This window comes from Bombina bombina, chromosome 6 (assembly GCF_027579735.1).
Source record: "Bombina bombina isolate aBomBom1 chromosome 6, aBomBom1.pri, whole genome shotgun sequence".
NCBI classification, from domain to species: Eukaryota; Metazoa; Chordata; class Amphibia; order Anura; family Bombinatoridae; genus Bombina; species Bombina bombina.
Window position 1 is genome coordinate 835,629,684 of NC_069504.1, and position 13,261 is coordinate 835,642,944.

Here is a 13,261-nt window from a genome sequence, read left to right on the forward strand (position 1 = left end):
CTGGGTGCAAAAATGCAATAGAATATGTTAAAAAACAAATGCACTCTCAGGTCTTGTGCAAAATCAAACCCTAATAATAATATATATATTACCAATATAACATCAGATATATGTAGAAATATGAATAAAACATATTCTTCTATTTAAAGAACATTGGAATGTGAAATATTCATCTTTTGATGTTGCGTTACCGCACATAAGAATATGCGATCGGGTTTGCGCGGGAGTAAGGTGTCTTTTTTTGCTCCATTGACTTCTATGGGGGAATAGGATATCACGTGCGCCATATTGCAAGTTCAGCTGTTTACGCGCATCAGGTTAGTGCAAGAGTGAAAACAGTTTACTTTTAACTCATAATACGAGCGCAACCTGACACGTGCTTACTTCTAGTGCAAATAACGCTCCACTTGTAATCTGTTCCTTCGTTTCTAAAATTGGTATAATAATATATATAAAAAAGGTAATTTCAGTGTAAGTGTTAATTATCTCTCAGTACTAAATAAACCTTTTTCTTGTCAACCAATGAGAAATGTTTAGGTTGTTATTGTTAACTAATAAACATAAATACTGCAGCACTGCCTACATATTAAAAATATTATTTTTCTTGCACCTTTAAAATGTACAGCACATATAAAAATACTGTGAAACCCACTTGTTTTAAGGCTTCATAGGACTTGTCTGCCAGTAGATCTGTGTGAGTTGTATATATCAGCCAATGAGCAACAGAGACTCAAGTATGAGTTGTACACAAAAAACAGAATTTATGTTTACCTGATAAATTTCTTTCTCCAACGGTGTGTCCGGTCCACGGCGTCATCCTTACTTGTGGGATATTCTCTTCCCCAACAGGAAATGGCAAAGAGCCCAGCAAAGCTGGTCACATGATCCCTCCTAGGCTCCGCCTACCCCAGTCATTCGACCGACGTTAAGGAGGAATAATAGCATAGGAGAAACCATATGGTACCGTGGTGACTGTAGTTAAAGAAAATAAATTATCAGACCTGATTAAAAAACCAGGGCGGGCCGTGGACCGGACACACCGTTGGAGAAAGAAATTTATCAGGTAAACATAAATTCTGTTTTCTCCAACATAGGTGTGTCCGGTCCACGGCGTCATCCTTACTTGTGGGAACCAATACCAAAGCTTTAGGACACGGATGAAGGGAGGGAGCAAATCAGGTCACCTAAATGGAAGGCACCACGGCTTGCAAAACCTTTCTCCCAAAAATAGCCTCAGAAGAAGCAAAAGTATCAAACTTGTAAAATTTGGTAAAAGTGTGCAGTGAAGACCAAGTCGCTGCCCTACATATCTGATCAACAGAAGCCTCGTTCTTGAAGGCCCATGTGGAAGCCACAGCCCTAGTGGAATGAGCCGTGATTCTTTCGGGAGGCTGCCGTCCGGCAGTCTCGTAAGCCAATCTGATGATGCTTTTAATCCAAAAAGAGAGAGAGGTAGAAGTTGCTTTTTGACCTCTCCTTTTACCTGAATAAACAACAAACAGGGAAGATGTTTGTCTAAAATCCTTTGTAGCATCTAAATAGAATTTTAGAGCGCGAACAACATCCAAATTGTGCAACAAGCGTTCCTTCTTTGAAACTTGTTTCGGACACAGAGAAGGTACGATAATCTCCTGGTTAATGTTTTTGTTAGAAACAACTTTTGGAAGAAAACCAGGTTTAGTACGTAAAACCACCTTATCTGCATGGAACACCAGATAAGGAGGAGAACACTGCAGAGCAGATAATTCTGAAACTCTTCTAGCAGAAGAAATTGCAACTAAAAACAAAACTTTCCAAGATAATAACTTAATATCAACGGAATGTAAGGGTTCAAACGGAACCCCCTGAAGAACTGAAAGAACTAGATTGAGACTCCAAGGAGGAGTCAAAGGTTTGTAAACAGGCTTGATTCTAACCAGAGCCTGAACAAAGGCTTGAACATCTGGCACAGCTGCCAGTTTTTTGTGAAGTAACACCGACAAGGCAGAAATCTGTCCCTTCAGGGAACTTGCCGATAATCCTTTTTCCAATCCTTCTTGAAGGAAGGATAGAATCCTAGGAATCTTAACCTTGTCCCAAGGGAATCCTTTAGATTCACACCAACAGATATATTTCTTCCAAATTTTATGGTAAATCTTTCTAGTTACAGGCTTTCTGGCCTGAACAAGAGTATCGATAACAGAATCTGAGAAACCTCGCTTCGATAAAATCAAGCGTTCAATCTCCAAGCAGTCAGCTGGAGTGAAACCAGATTCGGATGTTCGAACGGACCCTGAACAAGAAGGTCTCGTCTCAAAGGTAGCTTCCAAGGTGGAGCCGATGACATATTCACCAGATCTGCATACCAAGTCCTGCGTGGCCACGCAGGAGCTATCAAGATCACCGACGCCCTCTCCTGATTGATCCTGGCTACCAGCCTGGGGATGAGAGGAAACGGCGGGAACACATAAGCTAGTTTGAAGGTCCAAGGTGCTACTAGCGCATCCACTAGAGCCGCCTTGGGATCCCTGGATCTGGACCCGTAGCAAGGAACTTTGAAGTTCTGACGAGAGGCCATCAGATCCATGTCTGGAATGCCCCAAAGTTGAGTGACTTGGGCAAAGATTTCCGGATGGAGTTCCCACTCCCCCGGATGCAATGTCTGACGACTCAGAAAATCCGCTTCCCAATTTTCCACTCCCGGGATGTGGATAGCAGACAGGTGGCAGGAGTGAGACTCCGCCCATAGAATAATCTTGGTCACTTCTTCCATCGCTAGGGAACTCCTTGTTCCCCCCTGATGGTTGACGTACGCAACAGTCGTCATGTTGTCTGATTGAAACCGTATGAACTTGGTCCTCGCTAGCTGAGGCCAAGCCTTGAGAGCATTGAATATCGCTCTCAGTTCCAGAATATTTATCGGTAGAAGAGATTCTTCCCGAGACCAAAGACCCTGAGCTTTCAGGGATCCCCAGACCGCGCCCCAGCCCATCAGACTGGCGTCGGTCGTGACAATGACCCACTCTGGTCTGTGGAATGTCATCCCTCGTGACAGGTTGTCCAGGGACAGCCACCAACGGAGTGAGTCTCTGGTCCTCTGATTTACTTGTATCTTTGGAGACAAGTCTGTATAGTCCCCATTCCACTGACTGAGCATGCACAGTTGTAATGGTCTTAGATGAATGCGCGCAAAAGGAACTATGTCCATTGCCGCTACCATCAACCCGATCACTTCCATGCACTGAGCTACGGAAGGAAGAGGAACGGAATGAAGTATTCGACAAGAGTCCAGAAGCTTTGTCTTTCTGGCCTCTGTTAGAAAAATCCTCATTTCTGAGGAGTCTATAATTGTTCCCAAGAAGGGAACCCTTGTTGACGGGGATAGAGAACTCTTTTCCACGTTCACTTTCCAGCCGTGCGATCTGAGAAAGGCCAGGACGATGTCCGTGTGAGCCTTTGCTCGAGGGAGGGACGACGCTTGAATCAGAATGTCGTCCAGGTAAGGTACTACTGCAATGCCCCTTGGTCTTAGCACAGCTAGAAGGGACCCTAGTACCTTTGTGAAAATCCTTGGAGCAGTGGCTAATCCGAAAGGAAGCGCCACGAACTGGTAATGTTTGTCCAGGAATGCAAACCTTAGGAACCGATGATGTTCCTTGTGGATAGGAATATGTAGATACGCATCCTTTAAATCCACCGTGGTCATGAATTGACCTTCCTGGATGGAAGGAAGGATAGTTCGAATGGTTTCCATCTTGAAAGATGGGACCTTGAGAAATTTGTTTAAGATCTTGAGATCTAGGATTGGTCTGAATGTTCCCTCTTTTTTGGGAACTATGAACAGATTGGAGTAGAACCCCATCCCTTGTTCTCTCAATGGAACAGGATGAATCACTCCCATTTTTAACAGGTCTTCTACACAATGTAAGAACGCCTGTCTTTTTATGTGGTCTGAAGACAACTGAGACCTGTGGAACCTTCCCCTTGGGGGAAGTCCCTTGAATTCCAGAAGATAACCCTGGGAGACTATTTCTAGCGCCCAAGGATCCAGAACATCTCTTGCCCAAGCGTGAGCGAAGAGAGAGAGTCTGCCCCCCACCAGATCCGGTCCCGGATCGGGGGCCGATATTTCATGCTGTCTTGGTAGCAGTGGCAGGTTTCTTTGCCTGCTTTCCCTTGTTCCAGCCTTGCATTGGTCTCCAAGCTGGCTTGGCCTGAGAAGTATTACCCTCTTGCTTAGAGGACGTAGCACCTTGGGCTGGTCCGTTTTTACGAAAGGGGCGAAAATTAGGTCTATTTTTTGCCTTGAAAGGCCGATCCTGAGGAAGGGCATGGCCCTTACCCCCAGTGATATCAGAGATAATCTCTTTCAAGTCAGGACCAAACAGCGTTTTCCCCTTGAAAGGAATGTTTAGTAGCTTGTTCTTGGAAGACGCATCAGCCGACCAAGATTTCAACCAAAGCGCTCTGCGCGCCACAATAGCAAACCCAGAATTCTTAGCCGCTAACTTAGCCAATTGCAAAGAGGCGTCTAGAGTGAAAGCATTAGCCAATTTGAGAGCATTGACTCTGTCCATAATCTCCTCATAAGGAGGAGAGTCACTATCGAGCACCTTAATCAGCTCATCAAACCAGAAATATGCGGCTGTAGTGACAGGGACAATGCATGAAATGGGTTGTAGAAGGTAACCCTGCTGAACAAACATCTTTTTAAGCAAACCTTCTAATTTTTTATCCATAGGATCTTTGAAAGCACAACTATCCTCTATGGGAATAGTGGTGCGTTTGTTTAAAGTAGAAACCGCTCCCTCGACCTTGGGGACTGACTGCCATAAGTCCTTTCTGGGGTCGACCATAGGAAACAATTTTTTAAATATGGGGGGAGGGACGAAAGGAATACCGGGCCTTTCCCATTCTTTATTAACAATGTCCGCCACCCGCTTGGGTATAGGAAAAGCTTCTGGGAGCCCCGGCACCTCTAGGAACTTGTCCATTTTACATAGTTTCTCTGGGATGACCAAATTTTCACAATCATCCAGAGTGGATAATACCTCCTTAAGCAAAATGCGGAGATGTTCCAATTTAAATTTAAAAGTAATCACATCGGATTCAGCCTGCTGAGAAATGTTCCCTAAATCAGTAATTTCTCCCTCAGACAAAACCTCCCTGGCTCCCTCAGATTGGGTTAGGGGCCCTTCAGAGATATTAATATCAGCGTCGTCATGCTCTTCAGTAACTAAAACAGAGCATCCACGCTTACGCTGACAAGGGTTCATTTTGGCTAAAATGTTTTTGACAGAATTATCCATTACAGCCGTTAATTGTTGCATAGTAAGGAGTATTGGCGCGCTAGATGTACTAGGGGCCTCCTGAGTGGGCAAGACTCGTGTAGACGAAGGAGGGAATGATGCAGTACCATGCTTACTCCCCTCACTTGAGGAATCATCTTGGGCATCATTGTCATTATCACATAAATCACATTTATTTAAATGAATAGGAATTCTGGCTTCCCCACATTCAGAACACAGTCTATCTGGTAGTTCAGACATGTTAAACAGGCATAAACTTGATAAGAAAATACAAAAAACGTTTTGAAACAAAACCGTTACTGTCACTTTAAATTTTAAACTGAACACACTTTATTACTGCAATTGCGAAAAAACATGAAGGAATTGTTCAAAATTCACCAAACTTTCACCACAGTGTCTTAAAGCCTTGAAAATATTGCACACCAATTTTGGAAGCTTTAACCCTTAAAATAACGGAACCGGAGCCGTTTTAAGCTTTAACCCCTTTACAGTCCCTGGTATCTGCTTTGCTGAGACCCAACCAAACCCAAGGGGAATACGATACCAAATGATGCCTTCAGAAGTCTTTTATCAGTATCAGAGCTCCTCTCACATGCGACTGCATGCCATGCCTCTCAAAAACAAGTGCGCAACACCGGCGCGAAAATGAGACTCTGCCTATGCTTTGGGAAAGCCCCTAAAGAATAAGGTGTCTAAAACAGTGCCTGCCGATATAATTATATCAAAATACCCAGAATAAATGATTCCTCAAGGCTAAATAAGTGTTAATATCAATCGATTTAGCTCAAAAAATGTCTACAGTCTAAATAAGCCCTTGTGAAGCCCTTATTTACAATCGTAATAAACATGGCTTACCGGATCCCATAGGGAAAATGACAGCTTCCAGCATTACATCGTCTTGTTAGAATGTGTCATACCTCAAGCAGCAAAGGACTGCAAACTGTTCCCCCAACTGAAGTTAATGCTCTCAACAGTCCTGTGTGGAACAGCCATGGATTTTAGTTACGGTTGCTAAAATCATTTTCCTCATACAAACAGAACTCTTCATCTCTTTTCTGTTTCTGAGTACCAGCACTATTTGAAAATAACAAACTCTTGATTGAATAATGAAAAACTACAGTTAAACACTAAAAAACTCTAAGCCATCTCCGTGGAGATGTTGCCTGTACAACGGCAAAGAGAATGACTGGGGTAGGCGGAGCCTAGGAGGGATCATGTGACCAGCTTTGCTGGGCTCTTTGCCATTTCCTGTTGGGGAAGAGAATATCCCACAAGTAAGGATGACGCCGTGGACCGGACACACCTATGTTGGAGAAACAAACATTTATTTCCTCCTAGTTTCAATATCAATGTAGAAAGTCTTTTTTACATTCAAAACGAAAAATGGTGGTATTCACTGCCATGTTAAATACAGAGCTTTCAAGAGGCTGTCTGTAGTGGCTTAGAAACAGGCAGACATTTGGAGGTTAAATGTTATAAAGTATATTAATATAACAATGTTGGTTGTGCAAAGCTGGGGAATGGGTAGTAAAGGCGTTATCTATCTTTTTAAACAATAACATTTTTAGTGTTGACTGTCCCTTTAAAGAGATATGAAACCACAAAACATATTTTGTTTCAGGGCATACAATTTAAAAAAAGGTTTCAAATTTACTTGTATTATCAAATATGCTTTGTTCCCAAAGAGATACATAGGTATTTTTCTGGAGCATCACATGGTAATAAATAGTGCTGCTATCTAGTGCTCTTGAAAAACTACTGTAATAGTGCTCCAGACATATGGATGCTCCTGAGCTCATATCTCTGTTACAAAGAAAATGTGATAACATAAATAAATGAGAAAGTTGTTTAAAATGGTATGCTTTATCTCAATGGTTTTCCAAACTGTTCTCAGGCCTCACTAACAGGCCACATTTTGAGGATATCTGAATTGGAGTACAGATGAATTAAGCATGGTTATTTTACCTGCTCTAATCCAAGGTAATCCTGAAAACCTGGCCTTCTATTATCAAATTTTCTTTGTAACAGAGACGAGCTCAGGAGCGTCCAGTGCTCTCTGAATCATAAAAGAAAACGTTTGGCTTTCATGTACTTTTAAGCCCCACTCAGACGTATTGCAGAATTTGGCATTTGACCAGTAAGGAGTGTCATATGCATGTAGCTGCCAATTACTGGCCGTGTCCTGCAAATCTTTTGCCGTGGGACATAACTATATGTTTAACAAGGATCAAACACATAATACATTAGTCGTATAGCAATACTAATATTAAATAAATTAGAACTATTTATTCATGGGGGTAGATTTATTATACCCCGGGCGGACATGATTCGCTATAGCGAATCATGTCCGCGCTGCATCGCTAAATGCTGACAGCACACAATGTCCGCATTTAACATTGCACAAGCAGTTGTGGTCAATATAAATTGGATATCTTATCTGAACCATGTGCAATACAATAGAGTCATCGTGGCATAAATAGAGAAGTTTAAGATGATCCACTTGATATAATTGTCACTATTTCTAACAGTCATAGAAATGACAATGTCTGTTGTACAACTGATACTCTTAAAGGGATATTAACATTTGTTTCCCTTTGTGCTATCTAATAGAGCATCATAATGTGTAAATCTGAAAAAAGGATGGTCCTATATTGAGAAAACTCCCCCATAAATTTCCTGTTAGGAAAAAAAAAAACCAACCTTATTATTTACCTTTTTCTTAGAAAAATATTTATATCTATTTTTAACTTGTTTAATTGGTACTCAATAGGATCCAATCTGAAATGATGATAATCAAAAGTAGATATATATATATATATATACACACATATATATATATATAGATATATATATATACACATACACACATATATATATATATATATATATATATATATATATATATATATATATATATATATATACACACATACACATGTATAAATATATATTTATTTATACGCACATATACTGTACATTTATATATCTGCAAAAAAGTGACACCAGACATCACATTTACTTTATTTTGTAATATACAAACCTTACATCTTGCCAGGGAGGTGCAGAAAAACATTCACATATTTATCTTGAGTTATAATGCATAAGTAAGGTGAAGTTTACCCAAATCCCCAAATAGCTTAAAGAAATTTGACGACTGATCTGAACCAATACCATAAGCTAAAATGAATCTATTACCATTGGTTAATAGGACAACCATATGATGGTATGTAATGTGTGCTTGCATAACCCAGTTTATTTCCCAACACTCCTATTTTACCGGCAACTGGTCAATCAATGACACATACAGGCATTTGTCTAACTTAGGTTATAGGAGTAGAGATATCCTAGAAGATAGGGCACCTAAAATAATATTTATGTTAACCTGGATCATGTTATGTTGTATGTACCCTGTGTCTATCTATATATATATAATTATTTAAATTTGGATTTTGTTTGATAATTATAAAAACCCAATACTGTATACATGTCCTACAGGTAGTTTTCCAATTTCTTTTTTGGAAGTGTATAAAGATGTTATTGAACAATATATTGCACCGCTCAGTTTTGCTACTCCACTCTCAAAATGCTCAACTCTAAATGACTTAAAGGGACAATCATTAAGTGTGAGAGGTCATTATTATTAAGTGCTTTTAATGGAAGAACACTGTATAACAGTGGAGAAAAATAATAATAATAAAAAAAAAGATATTAAAAGAAATTATAAAATGAAATAACAAAAGTTGAAGACATTTCTACATTTTACTAAAGGATTTGATAAACCATTTTTGATTACAGATTCCAATGTCTTTACTGGGAACAAAATCCAAACCTTGGAAAGGGTGGAACTTGGTGTTAGGAACCTTGTACAAATTGGTGCATTTCCCTAAATAATGGCTGCTCAGAGATATGTCCCAAACAATCATGAATGAGAAGAAAAAAAACAACAACTATATTTGTGTTGTCTTAACAAAAGCAACATCTTCAACAGCAATAGGGTCAGCAAACAGGTTAACTCATAGTAAGTGCACTGCAATATGCCTTTCAAATATACATATATTATATATGGGTTGCTGTGAGAAGGGGGCCTAATAGAAAGTTTATTTGAAGAACAACCCACAACACAATAATATAGCCTTATGGATTTGTTCTGCCAGGTTTTGCAGGGAAAGGGGCAGAACCAAATGGATCAGCACTAGTGATATCTGAAGTCCTGTAGGTCACAGGGGATATTGAAACAGATCCAGCCACAGAGGCTTTTGCTGAATGGGATACTACTTTGAAAGCAGCCACTGGTTGGGCATCTTGAGGACTGTAGTGACGGGAATACTTGGACAAGGACTGTGGGCGAAAGGGCTTTGTGACAACGGTTCCAAACAAATTCTCTTGGGCACCATCATGCCCTGGGACTTTGTGGTTTTCCAGTGTATGAGGGTCTTTGGAGGAGTTTGCAAAAGGAGATGCCTCAACTGAATCTACAGCTCTTTTGGAATGTGCGTAAAGGTTTCCTGTAGTATATGAGGTCTTCATGGAAGGTGATCCTACTACTGAATCAACATTTCGGAATGTAGAATTACCAGCAAGTAACATGTCAAAACCTATAGGCGGTGGGTTAGGTTGGGGTGAGATACTTGGGGTAGATTCTTCCATGCTAATCTTTCTAGAAAAAGGGGCTCTGAGAAACACATCAGACTCTTCTACTTGACTAACAGCTAATACGGCCTTAGCCGCAAAGGGAGCTTTAGTGAAGATATCAGAATCGTCCTGTGGTAACCTAGGGCCCTTGAATGGAGCTGTGGCAAAAACATCAGGCTCTTGATTTACATCTTTTATAGGTGGTTGATTTACCCCTTTTTGGAAAGGATAGCCATGGATAGCCTGTGTGTGGAGGTTTTCCTTCTGAGCAGATACTAATTCTGCAACCTTGGCTTTACCAGAACCATCTTCTTCATCTGATTCCTGCAGAAGAGGCCTTGACCCACTACAGTCCAAAAGGTCGGGCTCATGGTCAGTACCCTCACCTTCACTACTGTGAAAAGAGCTGCAACTAGATGGACCCTTGGATGGAAAGTCACTCTTCATTTCTAGGACATTCGTTTTTTCAGACAAAGGGTATCCTCCAGTATTTGGTGTTTTGAGTTGCCCAGTACTTCCAGCTGGAAAACTTAGAGAGTCTATCGGTAGACCTAAAAGAATAAAACACAGAAACACTTATGGTCTCCTAAAAAATTAGAATAGATTAATCTTGATCTATTAAAAGGTAGCCTAAACTTTGTTCTAGATTGGCAAAGCCAACCTTGGATTTTGTTATCTTTACAGATATAAATTTAATTAAATGGACTAAACATGACATTCTATTTTACTAAGAGCCCAGTAAAAAGAACCTGAAATTCTGTTCTGTTTTGTAGTAATTGAGAACCAGAGATCACCACTCTGCTCTGTAGGATATGAAAGCAAACCTCACATAAAACATAAATAAATGGATTATTCTCAATTTGCATGTTAATACATTTATTGTATGAACAGTTGAGGGCAGTGAATTAGAGGTTTTCATATTTGCTGGTGTACCTGAAGGAGAATGGTGAGAGCAAAATCTTTTTTTTTTATTGTTATTGGTATACCTCTGCTTAAATCTTATTGGGTTAACAGATTAATGACTGTTCTACTGATTAAGCCACGTTTAATAATGGTGGAACATACTACATTCATGAAAAATTATTATACTGCAGTTGCAACAGTTATCACATAATGTATCTATTAAAAATAGATAAATTAGGTTATAGATTCGATTTTTTTAACCTAAAAACGTTTTATTCTTTTTTCAACTGGAATAAGACTGGTGTGTAGATAGTGTTTGAAGATTGATGTTGAAATGTACAAATGTTCAAAATGAGAGTTGCAGAACTCTAGTTCTCAATGACCAACATTTCTACATTCGGTAAAGGTGACATAATATAAATGACTAATTAATTTAGTACAACTGGTTCAGAAATTCCTGGGAATTTGTAACTCAAAAAACAAATATGGACAACAATGTCAATATTCAAAAGACTACATCATTTGGATAAATGGACAAATTTAAATTTTATTTCTTATGGTTTCCTCAAGAAATTATTTTACCTGGATAAAATAAGCCATTTTAACGATATTATTTACAGAAATTGTACACGACATGTTGCTTAAAATTATACATAAAAGTGGTATATTTAAATCATAGATAGGAAAACGAAGTTAAAAAGGCAAGATCAATACATGATTCATCCAACAATCTTTAGATTACCCAAGAAACCCTTATTTAGCTTGATACAATATATAAAAAGGGTATTATGATTTACATTGCTTACCTTAGGGTTATATTAGCAGGCTAGACGCTTTTGGCAATATGAAAGCAAAGAAAGATGTGGGGGGAAAAATCTTGAAATGTTGAGGCGCATTATATCAAGATTGAGATTAAGAAACATTATATCAAGTTTTATATTAAACACTAAACTGCTAGAGAAACCAGTAACACAATGCAAGTAAAACTTTGAATAGCAGTGCATATCTTGAATTTTCTGAAGAGACCCAACAAATTATTATATTAAACACTGCTGGTAATCCCATTACAGTTACTTACTATGGAGGTCGTGCGTTCACATAAGAGTTTTCAGAATTGCATACAAGACGTGTGCTATGGTTAATTACTTTAAATATATTGCGTGTCACAACTGCCCAAATTATTCATTAAAGTATGCTTCATCTAAACATGCAGTAGCCTGTTTCCTACAATAATGTAGTCCTACAAAATAAGACTACTTTAATATGCGACATTAAAGGGATATGAGACCCCAAAATATTTTTTTTGTGTGATTCAGACAGAGCATACCATTTTAAAAAAGTTTCTAATTTATTTCTAATATCAAATTTGATTGATTCCTATGATATGTTGTGTTATAGAGATACCTAGGTAGGTATCTGGAGCACTACATGGCAGTAAATATTACTTGCAAATGGATAACATTCTTACAAAACTGCTGCCATATAATGCTTTAAGCTTAAATCCCTGCTTTTCAAAAAAGATAACAAGAGAACAAAAATAATTTGATAATAGAAGTAAATTATAAAGTTGTTTAAAGCATGCTCTATCTGAATCATAAAATAAAATTTTGGGGGTTCATAGCTCTTTAAGGACAGATTTAAAATAAATTAATTTGACAATAATCAAGTACATCCATGTAGTTTTAGAAAACCGATCGTGACAAAGGTTGAGGAAATTGTAAGTGCAAAATTGTTAAAGGGACACTGAACCCAAATTTTTTCTTTCGTGATTTAGACAGAGCATGACATTTTAAGCAACTTTCTAATTTATTCCTATTGTCAAATTTTCTTCATTCTCTTGATATCTTTATTTGAAATGCAAGAATGTAAGTTTAGATGCCGGCCCATTTTTGGTGAACAACCTGGGTTGTTCTTGCTGATTGGTGGATAAATTCATCCACCAATAAAAAAGTGCTGTCCAGAGGTCTGAACTAATAAAAAAGCTTAGATGCCTTTTTCAAATAAAGATAGCAAAAGAATGAAGAAAAATTGATAATAGGAGTAAATTAAAAGTTGCTTAAAATTGCATGCTCTATCTGAATCACAAAAGAAAATTTTTGGGTTCAGTGTCCCTTTAAAAAGAAAAGTTTACTGTCCAAAGTATGTAAAAACTCCAAAATATTTTGAATAGCACTGTCCCTTGTGACTGGTATGCACTATGAATGTTTTCATATTAGTATAACAGGCTAAAATACACTGTGTGTAATGGTTCATCATCATAGTTTAATCTTTTTTTTTTTTTTATTAAAGGGACAAGATACCCAAATATTGAAGCACATAGCTGATAAATGCTGACTAGAAAATATCACCTGAACATCTCTATATAAAAAAGGAAGATATTTTACCTCAAATTTCCTAAGTATTCACACCCCACTGTAAACAATTTTTAAAGCAGCCAG

At 38.6% G+C, this 13,261-nt stretch overlaps 1 protein-coding gene across 7 annotated transcripts in view; it reads right to left on the bottom strand.

The window, feature by feature from the left end:
- Positions 1 to 8,285: 8,285 nt before the first annotated feature.
- Positions 8,286 to 13,261, bottom strand: part of AAK1 (AP2 associated kinase 1) — a 305,240-nt gene continuing 300,264 nt past the window's right edge. For all 7 annotated transcript variants that reach the window (XM_053718218.1, XM_053718216.1, XM_053718217.1 and 4 more), the window contains one exon: positions 8,286 to 10,471. In XM_053718218.1, coding sequence (XP_053574193.1) covers positions 9,423 to 10,471 — 1,049 coding nt within the window. In that variant the 3' untranslated portion in view covers positions 8,286 to 9,422. The remainder of the gene's footprint in view (positions 10,472 to 13,261) is intronic.